Consider the following 12,303-nt stretch of genomic DNA (forward strand, 5'->3'; position numbering starts at 1 on the left):
AGTTCAACAGGGTCTTGATCAGATGGGCCAATGGGCTGAGGAATGACAGATGGAGTTTAATTTAGATAAATGCGAGGTGCTGTATTTTGATAGGACAAATCAGGGCAGGACTTATACACTTAATAGTAAGGTCCTGGAGACCTTTGCTGAACAAAGAGACCTTGGGGTGCAGGTTCATAGTTCCTTGCAAGCGGAGTCTCAGGTGGGATAGTGAAGAATGTGTTTAGTATGCTTTCCTTTATTGGTTAGATCAGTGAGTATACGAGTTGGGAAGTCATGTTGCAGGTGTAGTTAGTAAGTTTTGGAATATTTCTGGTCTCCCTCCTATAGGAAGGATGTTGTGAAACTTGAAAGGGTTCAGAAAATATTTACAAGGATGTTGCCAGGGTTGGAGAGTTTGAGCTATAGGGAGAGGCTGAATTGGCTGGGGCTGTTTTTTCTGGAGCATCGGAGTCTGAGGGGTGACCTCCATAGACATTTACAAAACCATGAGGGGCATGGATGGGGTAAATAGACATGGTCATTTACCTGGATTGGGTGAGTCCAGAACTAGAGAGCATAAATTTAGGATGAGAGGGAAAAGACTTAAAAGGGACCTAAGGGGCAACATGAAAGGAATGTGTGTGAGAGGAAGGGTTTCGAGGGATATGGGCTAAGTGCTGGCAAATTGGACTAGATTAATTTAAGATATCTGGACCGAAGGTTCTGTTTCCGTGCTGTGCATTTCTATGACTATGACTCTATCTCTATGACTGATGTCAAGCATTAACTCTTGCCTCAGCTCTGGAGTTCAACTCTTTTGTCTGCGTTTGGACCAGGGCTGAAGTAAAGTCAGGAGCTGGAGCTGGAGCTGAAGAGTGGTCCTGGCAGTATCCAAATTGAGCGTCAGTGAGGAGGTTATGAGCTGAGAAAGTGCCATCTGATAGCACTGTCAGCAACATCTTCTGTCACTTTGGTGATTGATAATAGACTAATAGTGGTAATTGGCTGAGATTAATTTGCCTGCTTTGAGTGGACAGGATATTTCTGTTGCAAGATTAATCCTTACTATTGCTCACCGTGCTGTCAGAGCTATCTCTGACTTATTACCACCACACTCTTTCCTCGCGAGAATCTGCAAGACCTGCTTGATCTAACAAGAAAAGTAGTCTAGCGAAAAGAGTCATTTGTCTTAAACAAGATGCAGTTAATTATGAATAGCAATTATGTACCAGTTACAGTAATGTGATAAACATTGTTACAGGGACTATGAAAACCAAGATCTTGCTACTTTGAGATCCTAAGCCATTCTCCGACAGAGCCCATATGCTTGTGCCTGTGAAGTTTTGTTTCTGTACCTACTGTCAATGTGATTATATCCATTGTGCCATACTTAATCTATTGGTTTCATTTGTGTCTTTAGGGGTTTTGTACCTTTTTGAGAACTGAATGAATTCTGCTGATCTCCTGTGGTAGGATTGACCACATGATTGAGTTGTGCTGCTTCTCGGCTTCTGCTTCCCTCACTATCTGAATGTTTTTCTTAGAGTCAAATCCTTTGACTAATCAATCTGACAATGATTGATCAGCAATTCCTATAACAATTTTATAGACAATAGGTGCAGGAGTAGGCCATTCTGCCCTTCGAGCCAGCACCATCATTCATTATGATCATGGCTGATCATCCTCAATCAGTATCCTGTTCCTGCCTTAGCCCCATAACCCTTGATTCCACTATCCTTAAGTGCTCTATCCAACTCTTTCTTGAAAGTATCCAGAGACTTGGCCTCCACAGCCTTCTGGGGCAGAGCATTCCATACACCCACCACTCTCTGGGTGAAGAAGTTTCTCCTCAACTCTGTTCTAAGTGGCCTACCCCTTATTTTTAAACTGTGTCCTCTGGTTCTGGACTCACCTATCAGCGGAAACGTGCTTCCTGCCTCCAGGGTGTCCAATCCTTTAATAATCTTATACGTCTCAATCAGATGCCCTCTCAGCCTTCTAAACCCAAGCGTATACAAGCCCAGTCGCTCCAATCTTTCAGTGTAAGGTAGTCCCGCCATTCTGGGAATTGACCTCGTGAACCTACGCTGCACTCCCTCAGTAGCCAGAATGTCTTTCCTCAAATTTGGAGACCAAAACTGCGCACAATATTCCAGGTGCGGTCTCACCAGGGCCCTGTACAGCTGCAGAAGGATGTCTTTGCTTCTATACTCAAGTCCTCTTGTTATGAAGGCTAGCATGCTATTAGCTTTCTTCACTGCCTGCTATATCTGCATGCTTGCTTTCATTGACTGATGTACAAGAACACCTAGATCTCGTTGTACTGCCCCTTTACCTAACTTGACTCCATTTAGGTAGTAATCTGCCTTCCTGTTCTTGCCACCAAAGTGGATAACCACACATTTATCCACATTAAACTGCATCTGCCATGCATCCGTCCACTCACCTAGCCTGTCCAGGTCATTCTGTATTCTTCTAACACCCTCCTCACATTTCTCCCTGCCACCCAGCTTTGTATCATCAGCAAATATGCTAATATTACTTTTAATACCTTTATCTGTATCATTAATGTACATTGTAAAAAGCTGCAGTCCCCACAACATCGTAACTGCCAATTTCCAAATGAGCCTCAAGCTCATCCACCTTATTTCTAATGCTTTGTGCATTCATATATAATATTTTTAATTTGTTACTCCCCTCACCCTTCCTATCAATCCCTATTTCACTTGACCTTACGGCATGATCCTTTTTTGAGTTTTCTGCTCCATTGATTCCATTGTCGTTCTTGACTTCTCTTGTTCTAACTTCCCCTTTAACTTCCTTCTTAAACTTCCAGTTTGTCCCCTCCCCCCCCGCTATTTAGTTTAAATGCAGCTGTGTTGCAGTGGCAAAACTACCTGCCAGAATGCTGGTCCCTACCTATTAAGGTGCAACCCATTCCTCTTGTATAATTTATCCTTACCGCTAAACATACCCCAGTGATCCAAGAATTTAAATCCTTGCTTCCTGCACCAGTTCCCAAGCAACACATTCAAGTCCATTATCTCCCTGTTCCTGTCCTCTCTAGCCCGAGGAACTGGAAGCAAACCGGATAAAACCACCCTGGATGTCCTGCTTATCAGCCTCCTCCCGTGTTCTCTGAAGTCCCGCCATAGAATGTCCCTCCTCTTCTTCCCGACGTCATTTGTGCCAACATGCAGCATCACGTCTGGCTCTTCACCTTCGCCCTTGAGGATTTCCTGCACTCTGTCTGCGATGTCCTTAATCCTGGCACCAGGAAGGCAACACACCATCCTCAAATCCCGCCTGTTGCCCCGGAAACCCCTTTCAGTCCCTCTCACTATGGAGTCCCCTATTACCATGGCTCTGTGTGATGTCTGACTCCTCGGCTGTGCCTCCACGCCAATTTCTGATTGGCAGACGTGACCGCCTCTTGGACTGGCAGTGACGTCTGTCTCTACGGTTTCCAAGTGATTCAACGTGTTCCTGACAGGTACTACTCCCGGGGTCCCTTGCATTTGTCTCATCTCTGCCTTCCTCAACGTCTTCTCCCTTCTACTCTCTTCTGGTAGGCTCGGTGTAGTAATCTCGCTGAAGGTCCTGTCCAGAAAGATCTCGTTCTCTCGGATGAGCCTGAGGTCATCTAGTTCTTTCTTCTTTACCTGTTGTAAATTGTAAATCTCCAAATAGTCAATTCTATATTTGGTCCTTCACTGAAATTAATTTTCCTGGTTACTATGTCTTCCTAATATAATTATTTATTTTCCTTGAGAGGCTTTAAATTCCGCAATAGCAAGGTAGATACTGTGTGCTGCTCTCCTGGAAGCTTTTCCCTTGCTTCTACAATGTAATAATGATGGATTCCCAGCTTCTGTGAATAAAGTGGAGGATTCCTGCCTTTCTCATGGCTTTTCTTGATGAATTCTATTAAATCATAACCTTCGTAAATGGTTCCTGTTGTCTACTGCTATAATATCAATTTCCCATTTTCTTAAGGCTTTACCTCTCTGTGGCTCTCTAAGATATATCCTGTTCTTTAGGTTTTCTCTCGATAATTTCCATTATGGCTTTAAATATAGGTAGTTCTTTTGTAACGCAATGATTGCGTACTTGTGCAATCCTGTGTTATAGAAACATTGTGCTTCAGAAACAGCACTTAAAGTGTTGGCGATGTAATCGCATTACAGCCAACACATTTAAAACATTTGCATTTTTGAAACTGTCCCCAATTCTTCAATTGTGTTATAGAAAATTTGCGTTAACAGAACATGCATTATAGTAGAACGATCTGTAATAGTCCTCATTGGTTTCTTATTTTGTTTCCTGGATGAGTTATGTTGTGTGTCTTTTAAATAAATGCTTCCTGCCTTTAATATGGTTTACATAATGGATCTCCTTATGCATTTGCACAACCATAAAATTTTCCTAACTTCCTTCTTCCATTAAACTTTGCTTAGGTTTCTAAATTGCCCCCTTATCACTTTAATTTTGACTTTGTGATGGCCCAGACCTTAATTTTAAATTACTTTCTTGGTCCTTGAGTTCCCCTACTGTTTCTGTGACTCTTGGTGCCCACTCAATAATTGACAATGCTTGTTATGAACAAAAGTATTTGGCTTTTAGCTTTCCCAGCTTGTAAAGTGTGATTTTTAAAAAAATGTTTTCCCCTTGCCTGCCAGAGATTACAACTTTACCTGCAGAGCTCTGATATGCGTTTCCTCTGTGGCTAAAACATTATTTGGGGATTGCTCTTAAAGATCATTGGAACCCAATCCATTCTGTCACCGGCTTGATGTGGCTAGTGTTCCAGTTCCATGCAGTTCCTAATTTACACACACTGCTGTGTCTGTCTCACCAGGTCTGAAATGCTTTTATCATGGTCTATAGATTTTGCCTTATTGAATGTTGCTGCTCTGTAGAGATCTCAAATTTTCAGCTAGTTTAGCTGCTGGCTATTTGAACAAACAGCTTCTTAAAGCTATGTCTGAAGAAACTTCAAATTTTAACTAGGGCAGATAATTGGAGTCCACACTATGAATCATGTTGTAAGTTAAACTTCACCACTGCTCATCATGTTGTATATGGTAGATTTGTTGCCACCATGCTCTTTCCTGGTAGGGATCTAAAGGGCTTGGTGGCCTAGTGCAGCAGAAGAAAATCGCTTGACTTAAAACAATTTGTAGCTTATTGTATGATAGTAACTCTACACAAGTTTCAGAAAGACTCAAATTGTCAATTTTATTCCTTCAAGATTCTGAGTCATTTTTCCACTAAACCCATATGATGACATCTTAGTGGGCAATGCTTAAGGCACTCTTCGATATTAATTTTTCAGCCACTTATCCCTTTATACAACACATATCTGGGCAATTGTTTACATTGCTGGGTGGATGTTACTATTGTAGCTGTACTGGGACAGCTCGGATAGGAATGCAATTAATTCTTGAGCGCAGGTCTTCAATGCTATTGTTGGACTGTTTTACGGGGCCTACAGATTTTGCAGAAATCAGCTTTTACTTAGCATTGCTTTGAGTGAGTCAAATGAACTGAAGATCTGTGTTGCTGGGGACCTAAGAGGGCGGCTGAGATGGATCATCCACTCAAAACTTGCCGCTGAGGGTGGATGCAAATACTTTGCAATCTCCCAAATACCACCATCACTTGCTGAGGAAGGGTCACCCGATCCAAAACGTTAACTCTGATTTCTCTTCACAAATGCTGCCAGACCTGCTGAGCTTTTCAAGCAACTTCTGTGTTTTGTATTGTCATCATTATCCTGGAATATGTCCTGTCCCACTGGCAGAAAGACTCATCAATAGTACAGTCCCTCTCCAGTGAGGATGGGAATATTTGTGAAACAACTTCCTGTGGTTCTTTGTTTAATTGTCTATTACCATTCACAGTTAGATGCAGCAGAACCACAGCGCATAGATCTGATACATTGGCTGTGGGATCGTTTGGCCTTGTTTATCATATGTTGCTACTGCTATTTGGTGGGACTACATTATTAGTCCTATGCCATAGTTTCACAAGGCTGACACCTAGTTTTAAGTATGCTTGCTGCTCCTCCTGATATGCCCTCTGCACTCTTCATTGATGTAAGGTTAATTCCCGGGCACAGTCATAATCATAGAACTGGGAATATGCTGGGCCACAATATTATAGATTTTTGTTGAATACAATTGTTGTTGCTATTGATGTCGCACAGCATACTCTTGACTGCCAGCTTTGAGTTGCTAGACTTTTTTGAAACCTGTCCCATTTGGCATGGTTTAGCACCACATAATAAGAAAGAAAGTATCTTCAAAATGAAGTCAGGACTTTGTCTCCAGCGTATTGTACAGTAGTGATGACTCCTGATACTGCATTAGACAGAGCCACCTGTGACAGATTGGTGAGGAGATGGTCAAGTTTATTGATTTCCTCCTATTTGCCAGATATTGTCAATTTAGTACTTTACCAGTATGATCAATAGTGGTGCTACTAAGTCACTCTTTGTGAAGAATATTAGGTTCTCCATTCTACGCTGTCGTCACCCTCAGTGCTTCTTCCAAGTGGCATTAATGATGGAGTATGGATTCATTAGATGAGGGTGGTGGTAGGTGATAATCAGCAGGAGAACCTGTTGATGTGTTTGTCCTAATACCATGAAATTTCATAACGTCCAGAGTCAATGTTCAGGATTCCCAGGGAAACACCTCCCAGTTGTGTACCACTGATGAGTCTTTCTGCCAGTGGACAGGACTTATTCCAGGATAATGATGACAATACAAAACACAGACGTTGCAGGTCTGGCAGCATTTGTGAAGAGAAATCAGAATTAACGTTTTGGATCGGGTGACTCTTCCTCAGCAGGTGATGGTGGTGTCTGGGAAATTGCAAAGTATCATTTCATGTGTATGGCTTGTCTGTGGGAATATCTCCCAATTTTTGCATTTTTCCCCAGATGTTAGTAAAGAAGACTTTGAGGGATTAAAAGGGAAGGTTTGATGCAGAAGAGGGCAGTGCTCAAAGTGCTTATCACCATGCTTCTTGCCCTAGGGGGCCTATCACATTGGCTAAATATCCTGTTAATCAAGTTGATCTACACATACAAGGACTCTGTCCCCAAGGTCTTTGTTAGGGATCTAAGGATTTTTAACCTCCGTGAGAAGAAATGACTCCTCAGTCTTACATTGGCACTTTTATTCTGACTCTGTGCCCTCTGTCGGGAACTAGACTCTCATGAAGGGAAACATTCTTACAGCATTTACCCTGTGATGTTCCTTGAGAACCTTATGCTTCAATAAGTTCTTCTAAACTTTAATGAGTAGAGGTTCAACCTGCTTAATCTTTGCTCATAAGATAGTCCCTCCACACCAGGGATCATCTTAATCAACGTTCTCTGAACTGCCTCCAATAAATCTGAGTGTTAATGTTTCAAGTCCAGTGTTAGAAATTAAAATCTCTATTAGTGTGTTGGAAACAAAGACTTCAGTAAAGTTTATAGCATATAAAGAGTAAGAAGGTGTATATTACAGTCAGTGTATTTTCCAAAATAATAAATACAGGAAAAAGATATTAAGGAGATGGAGGTGTCCATAAATGTTCTCATCTTATAATATTAACTCATAAGGGGTCATAGGCAATATATGCTATATCATAATGCTATAAATGACTTGCAAAATAAGTGGCAGTTAAAAATGCACATCTCTGAGCTTGTCAAAATTGGCTTAACATTAAAAGTAAATAGCTTGTAGATAGATATATCAGCTTCATGTTAAGTTGTCAAATACAAATTGAAATCAATACAAAAAAAAACATGATTGAGAAATAGCATTAAAGTGAGGTGGGGGGTGGCAACAGAGGAGATGTGGAACAAGTTATCTATAGATTTTTCTCTCAGGTCTTGGTTTGCCATTGTCAGTTCTGTGTGGTCCATCCAGTTTCATTCTTTAGATTTTGTAGCAGTTTTTATACTACTAAGTGACTTTCTAGTTTGTTTCAGAGGGCAGTTAAGATTCCATCGTACTGCTATGAAGTGGAACCACATTAAAGCCAGAGCAGTTAAGAATTGCAGATTTTCTTCCCTAAAAATCTTCAGTGAACCAGATTTTTACATCAATGGCAATAGTTCCAAGATGGTCATATTTATTTAGACTAGCTTTCAAAGCCAGAATTATTGATCAATTGAATTTAAATTCCCCTTGTGAGGGGATTTGAATCCATGTCTCTATAATATTTGCATGTATTTGTATATTACTAATCCAGTGATATTAACACTACGCCACTGTCTCCCCTATTATTGCAAGCCAGCATGTTTAAAACTACTCTGATTGCTGTTAACAACCATACAAAATATATTTCTGGATTTTAAAAAACAAAATTCAGGTCGATTGTTGAATTTCTTTTAAATGTTAGTAGATGGTAACAGATCTTTCATAATTCATGATTTCTTTTAAAAAAAACCTTGAAATTTACATGATAGGTTCAAAGGCCTGTTCGACAGTTCATTCTCTGTCACTTGAATATATATTTATTCAGCAGGCATATATTCTAAAAAGGATTTTGTGGAACCCCATTGATTATGTCTTGTGCAATATCCTGAGCAACGTTTGAAATGGCATTTACCATTTAATCTCTTGTAACCTCTTGTTCTAGATTTGAAGGAACGATGGACACCACATGACTTGCAGCTGATGAGTGATCATCAAGAATCTTTTAGTAGTCGGCCTCCATTATCATCTGTGTATTCTGGCAGAGACCTGAGGGAAGTAAGAGAAAATGATACATTGAACAAAGTGAGTATAGACACTATGGTAGGTTTTTGAGTACCAAACAACACAATAGCATCATTTCCAAAACAAAAATGGGAAGTGCTGGAGAAACTCAGCTGCTTTGGCAGTGTTTGTATAGAGAAAAACAGTTAACATTTCAGATCCAGTCACCTTTGTTAGAACTGAAAGTAGAATTTATGGTGATGATGTTGTTCCATTTGCTCCCTCAGTCAAAGCAAAACGTTCAAAGACACACTATCATGAGTTTTGAGAAGATTTGTAGCTCAGTTTGAGGTTTTGAATGTAGGTTTGCTCACTGAGCTGCAAGGTTCATTTCCAGACGTTTCATTACCCTACTAGGTAACATCTTCAGTAGGCCTCAGGCGAAGCAATGCTGAAAATTTCTGCTTTCTGTTTGGTTCTTTGGGTTGGTGATGTCATTTCCTGTGGTGATGTTATTTCCTGTGCTGAAGTCACTTCCTGTTCCTTTTCTCAGTGGGTGGTAGATGGGGTCTAATTCAATGTGTTCGTTGTTCGAGTTCCAGCTGGAATGCCATGCGTCTAGGAATTCTCGTGTGTGTGTGTTTGTTTGAAAACTAGCCACCAGGATATATGAACACCAAAAAGCCACAAACCCTCTCTCATTAGTATCCTCACATACAGATGAGGAAGGACACCACTTCAACTGGGACAACATGTCCATCCTAGGACAAGCCAAACAAACACATGCACGAGAATTCCTAGACACATGGCATTCCAACTGGAAGTTTATCAATAAACACACCAAGTTAGACCTCATCTACCATCCACTGAAAAAAGAACAGGAAGTGACTTCACCACAGGAAATAACATCACCACAGGAAATGACATCACCACCCCAAAGAAACCCAAACATATAAATAGAAAGCAGGAATTTTCTGCATTGCTTTGCCTGAGGCCCACTGAAGATGTTACCTAGTAGGGTAATGAAATGTCTGGAAATGAACCTTGCAGCTCAGCGAACAAACCTACATCCAAAACACAGTATAGTTTTACATCTTTCATCTTTTTACTGGGCCCTGGAGGGAGAGAGAACGATCGCCCATGTGCACAGGGGCGTGAGCTCTCTGTCTTCTCTTGAAGAGTAGTTTCTTAACGAATTATACAGTTATTTTACGGGGAGGAGCATCCAGATACGGCAACATACATATTGATCGGTTGACTGTTACAATCAGCGCGTGTCAACAGTAAAGATTAAGCTATCTGCTTCTGCACAATGAATGTTGTTAACCTTAATTGGCTTCACGTAATGAATACGTTAAACTGACCTTACATACTGAATGTTTTTAATATTGTGAAATGTCTTTACGTAATGAATGCTTTTCCATGTTGCTAACCCATCACGCTTGCCTCCAGCACCCCATTGTTAACTGCAAGTTCTTATCTGAACTGAGTCATGCTCAACTGAGCCTCTTGTTTCACAAAACTCAAAACGTAACTCTTTCCATACCTGCTCATCCGTTATACACATTCTCAATGACAGTTGGATTGGGAGGGGTTGATGGGGGTGGAATTGGGAGGAGACAAATAGAGAGAGAGAGAAGAGGGATAAGCAAGCAGAGATTGCTGATGATAAGCTGAGAGACATGAATGCTGAGTAGAATGCCAATGGAAAGTGTCAATGGTTAAAAATGTACTGCAAGCAACCAATAAAAAACAGGACTTTGGAATGTGGGGTAGATAATGAAGGTGGAGGGTGTTCACATTCTGAAATTGTTAAATTCAATGCTGAGTCCTGAAGGCTGTCAGGTACATGGGCTGAAGAAGCCTAGCTTGTGTTGAGTCTCACTGGAGCACTATAGCAAGCCTGAGTCTGAAATGTTGGCATGAGAACGCCGGTGATGTCTTGAAGCGGGAGATAATTGGAAGGATGGGGTCATTTTTACAGACAGAGTGTAAGTGTTTTGCAAAGCAGTCTCACAATCTGCATTGTGTCTACAGAGTATCAAAGATCTCGTTTGTGAGCAATCAGTACAGTAAACTAGATTGAATGGAGTACAAGTAAATTGGTGCTTCACCTAGAAGATGTGCCTGGAGCCTTGGATAATGAGGGAGTAGGTACACGGGCAGGTGTTGCATTTTCTGCGATTGAATGGGAAGGTGCTGTGGGGAAGTGTTGGAACTGGAGGAGGATGGGTCCAAAGTATCCCAAAAACAATAGTTAGTCTCTGTGTAATGTTGATAAGGGAGGGAAAGCGAATATGTGTCTACTGATGGCATGTGGCTGGAAATGACGTTATGATCCTTTGGACATGCAGGTGTGGTAGAAAGTGAAGACCCAGACTATTGTTGTGGGAGGGGAGGAAAGGGGTGAGGGCAGAGGTGTGGGAGATGGGTCAGACAGAGCTGAGGGCCTTGAATCTCTGCATCCGTTCCAATGATGCTATCTTTCTCAGGAGTCCTCAGAAATATCCACCTTTTTCTTCAATTGAGGACTCAATTGTGGTTTACAAGGCTCTCCGCTGACCCATTCCCTTTGTTTCAGTTCTTGCCCCCCTATCCTCCTGCATTCAGGAGGGACCATTAACTGTGGGACACTCTGGCCCACTCCTCTTCCACTCCCAACATCCCTCTCTCAGGCACCATTCCCCTCCTCTGTAATTAGCATAAATAGCACTCCTTCCCAACAATTTTCAGTACAGACAAAGGGCCACTGGGCTCAAAATGTTAGCCCTATTTTGCATTGTACAGACGCTGCTAGACCAGCTGAACATTTCCAGCGTTTTCTATTTTTGATTCAAATTTTCAGCATCTGTAGTTTTTATTTTAAACATCATTTCTAGCCTTTCTTTTGCCGTCCCATTTGAAATAGTAGTCTTTCTATGGAAGTAGTTAAATAAAAGTGTAATTACCAAGAATTTCTAAGTCTGAATATTCAATAAATATATTTCCACTTTTAAAAAATAATTAATTTTTTGATTTTTATTAGTTAATTCAGCATGTAGTATATGCGTATGAGTTATTACAAACATCTGCATTCTTTGAGAGACAAGCCAAACGCATCAACACTTCTGATCATGTTCTCAGAATAAATGTGTAAATGTACTTGGATAATTGCATTAAAACTGGACCACATAGGATTTATTGTATTAGACTTTTTAGTGAAATGGAGGCAATGGGTGAGCAATATTCTTTCTATTTTGAGACATATATTTGAAAGATTTTTATCTTCAGTTAAATGAGGAAACTTGTAGAAAAACTTTTTTTTTCAACTTTACTTATATTAATAAAATAACAAATGAGTTTCTCTTTTTTCTTACTTAGTTTTTAAAACCTCTATTCTGGATATTTTGGATTGTCACTAATGGGATATAAGGTAAAAACAATAACTACAGATGCTGGAAACCAGATTCTGGATCAGTGGTGCTGGAAGAGCACAGCAATTCAGGCAGCATCCGACAAGCAGCGAAATCGACGTTTCGGGCAAAAGCCCTTCATCAGGAATAAAGGCAGAGAGCCTGAAGCGTGGAGAGATAAGCTAGGGGAGGGTGGGGGTGGGGAGAGAGTAGCATAGGTACAATGGGTG

General features: G+C 40.9%; 1 protein-coding gene and 1 long non-coding RNA gene across 5 annotated transcripts in view; one reads left to right on the forward strand and one right to left on the reverse strand.

Annotated features, from left to right (window-relative positions):
* The window catches only part of LOC122558483 (centrosomal protein of 72 kDa-like), a 99,015-nt gene that overhangs the window by 28,761 nt on the left and 57,951 nt on the right, over nucleotides 1–12,303 (forward strand). For all 4 annotated transcript variants that reach the window (XM_043707116.1, XM_043707115.1, XM_043707118.1 and 1 more), the window contains one exon: nucleotides 8,623–8,762. In XM_043707116.1, the coding sequence (XP_043563051.1) occupies nucleotides 8,623–8,762 (140 nt within the window). The remainder of the gene's footprint in view (nucleotides 1–8,622; nucleotides 8,763–12,303) is intronic.
* The window catches only part of LOC122558484, a 22,870-nt gene continuing 19,231 nt past the window's right edge, over nucleotides 8,665–12,303 (reverse strand). The window contains exon 3 of the long non-coding RNA XR_006314158.1: nucleotides 8,665–8,726. This is a non-coding gene — a long non-coding RNA (uncharacterized LOC122558484). The remainder of the gene's footprint in view (nucleotides 8,727–12,303) is intronic.

This window comes from Chiloscyllium plagiosum, chromosome 17 (assembly GCF_004010195.1).
Source record: "Chiloscyllium plagiosum isolate BGI_BamShark_2017 chromosome 17, ASM401019v2, whole genome shotgun sequence".
Lineage (NCBI taxonomy): Eukaryota > Metazoa > Chordata > Chondrichthyes > Orectolobiformes > Hemiscylliidae > Chiloscyllium > Chiloscyllium plagiosum.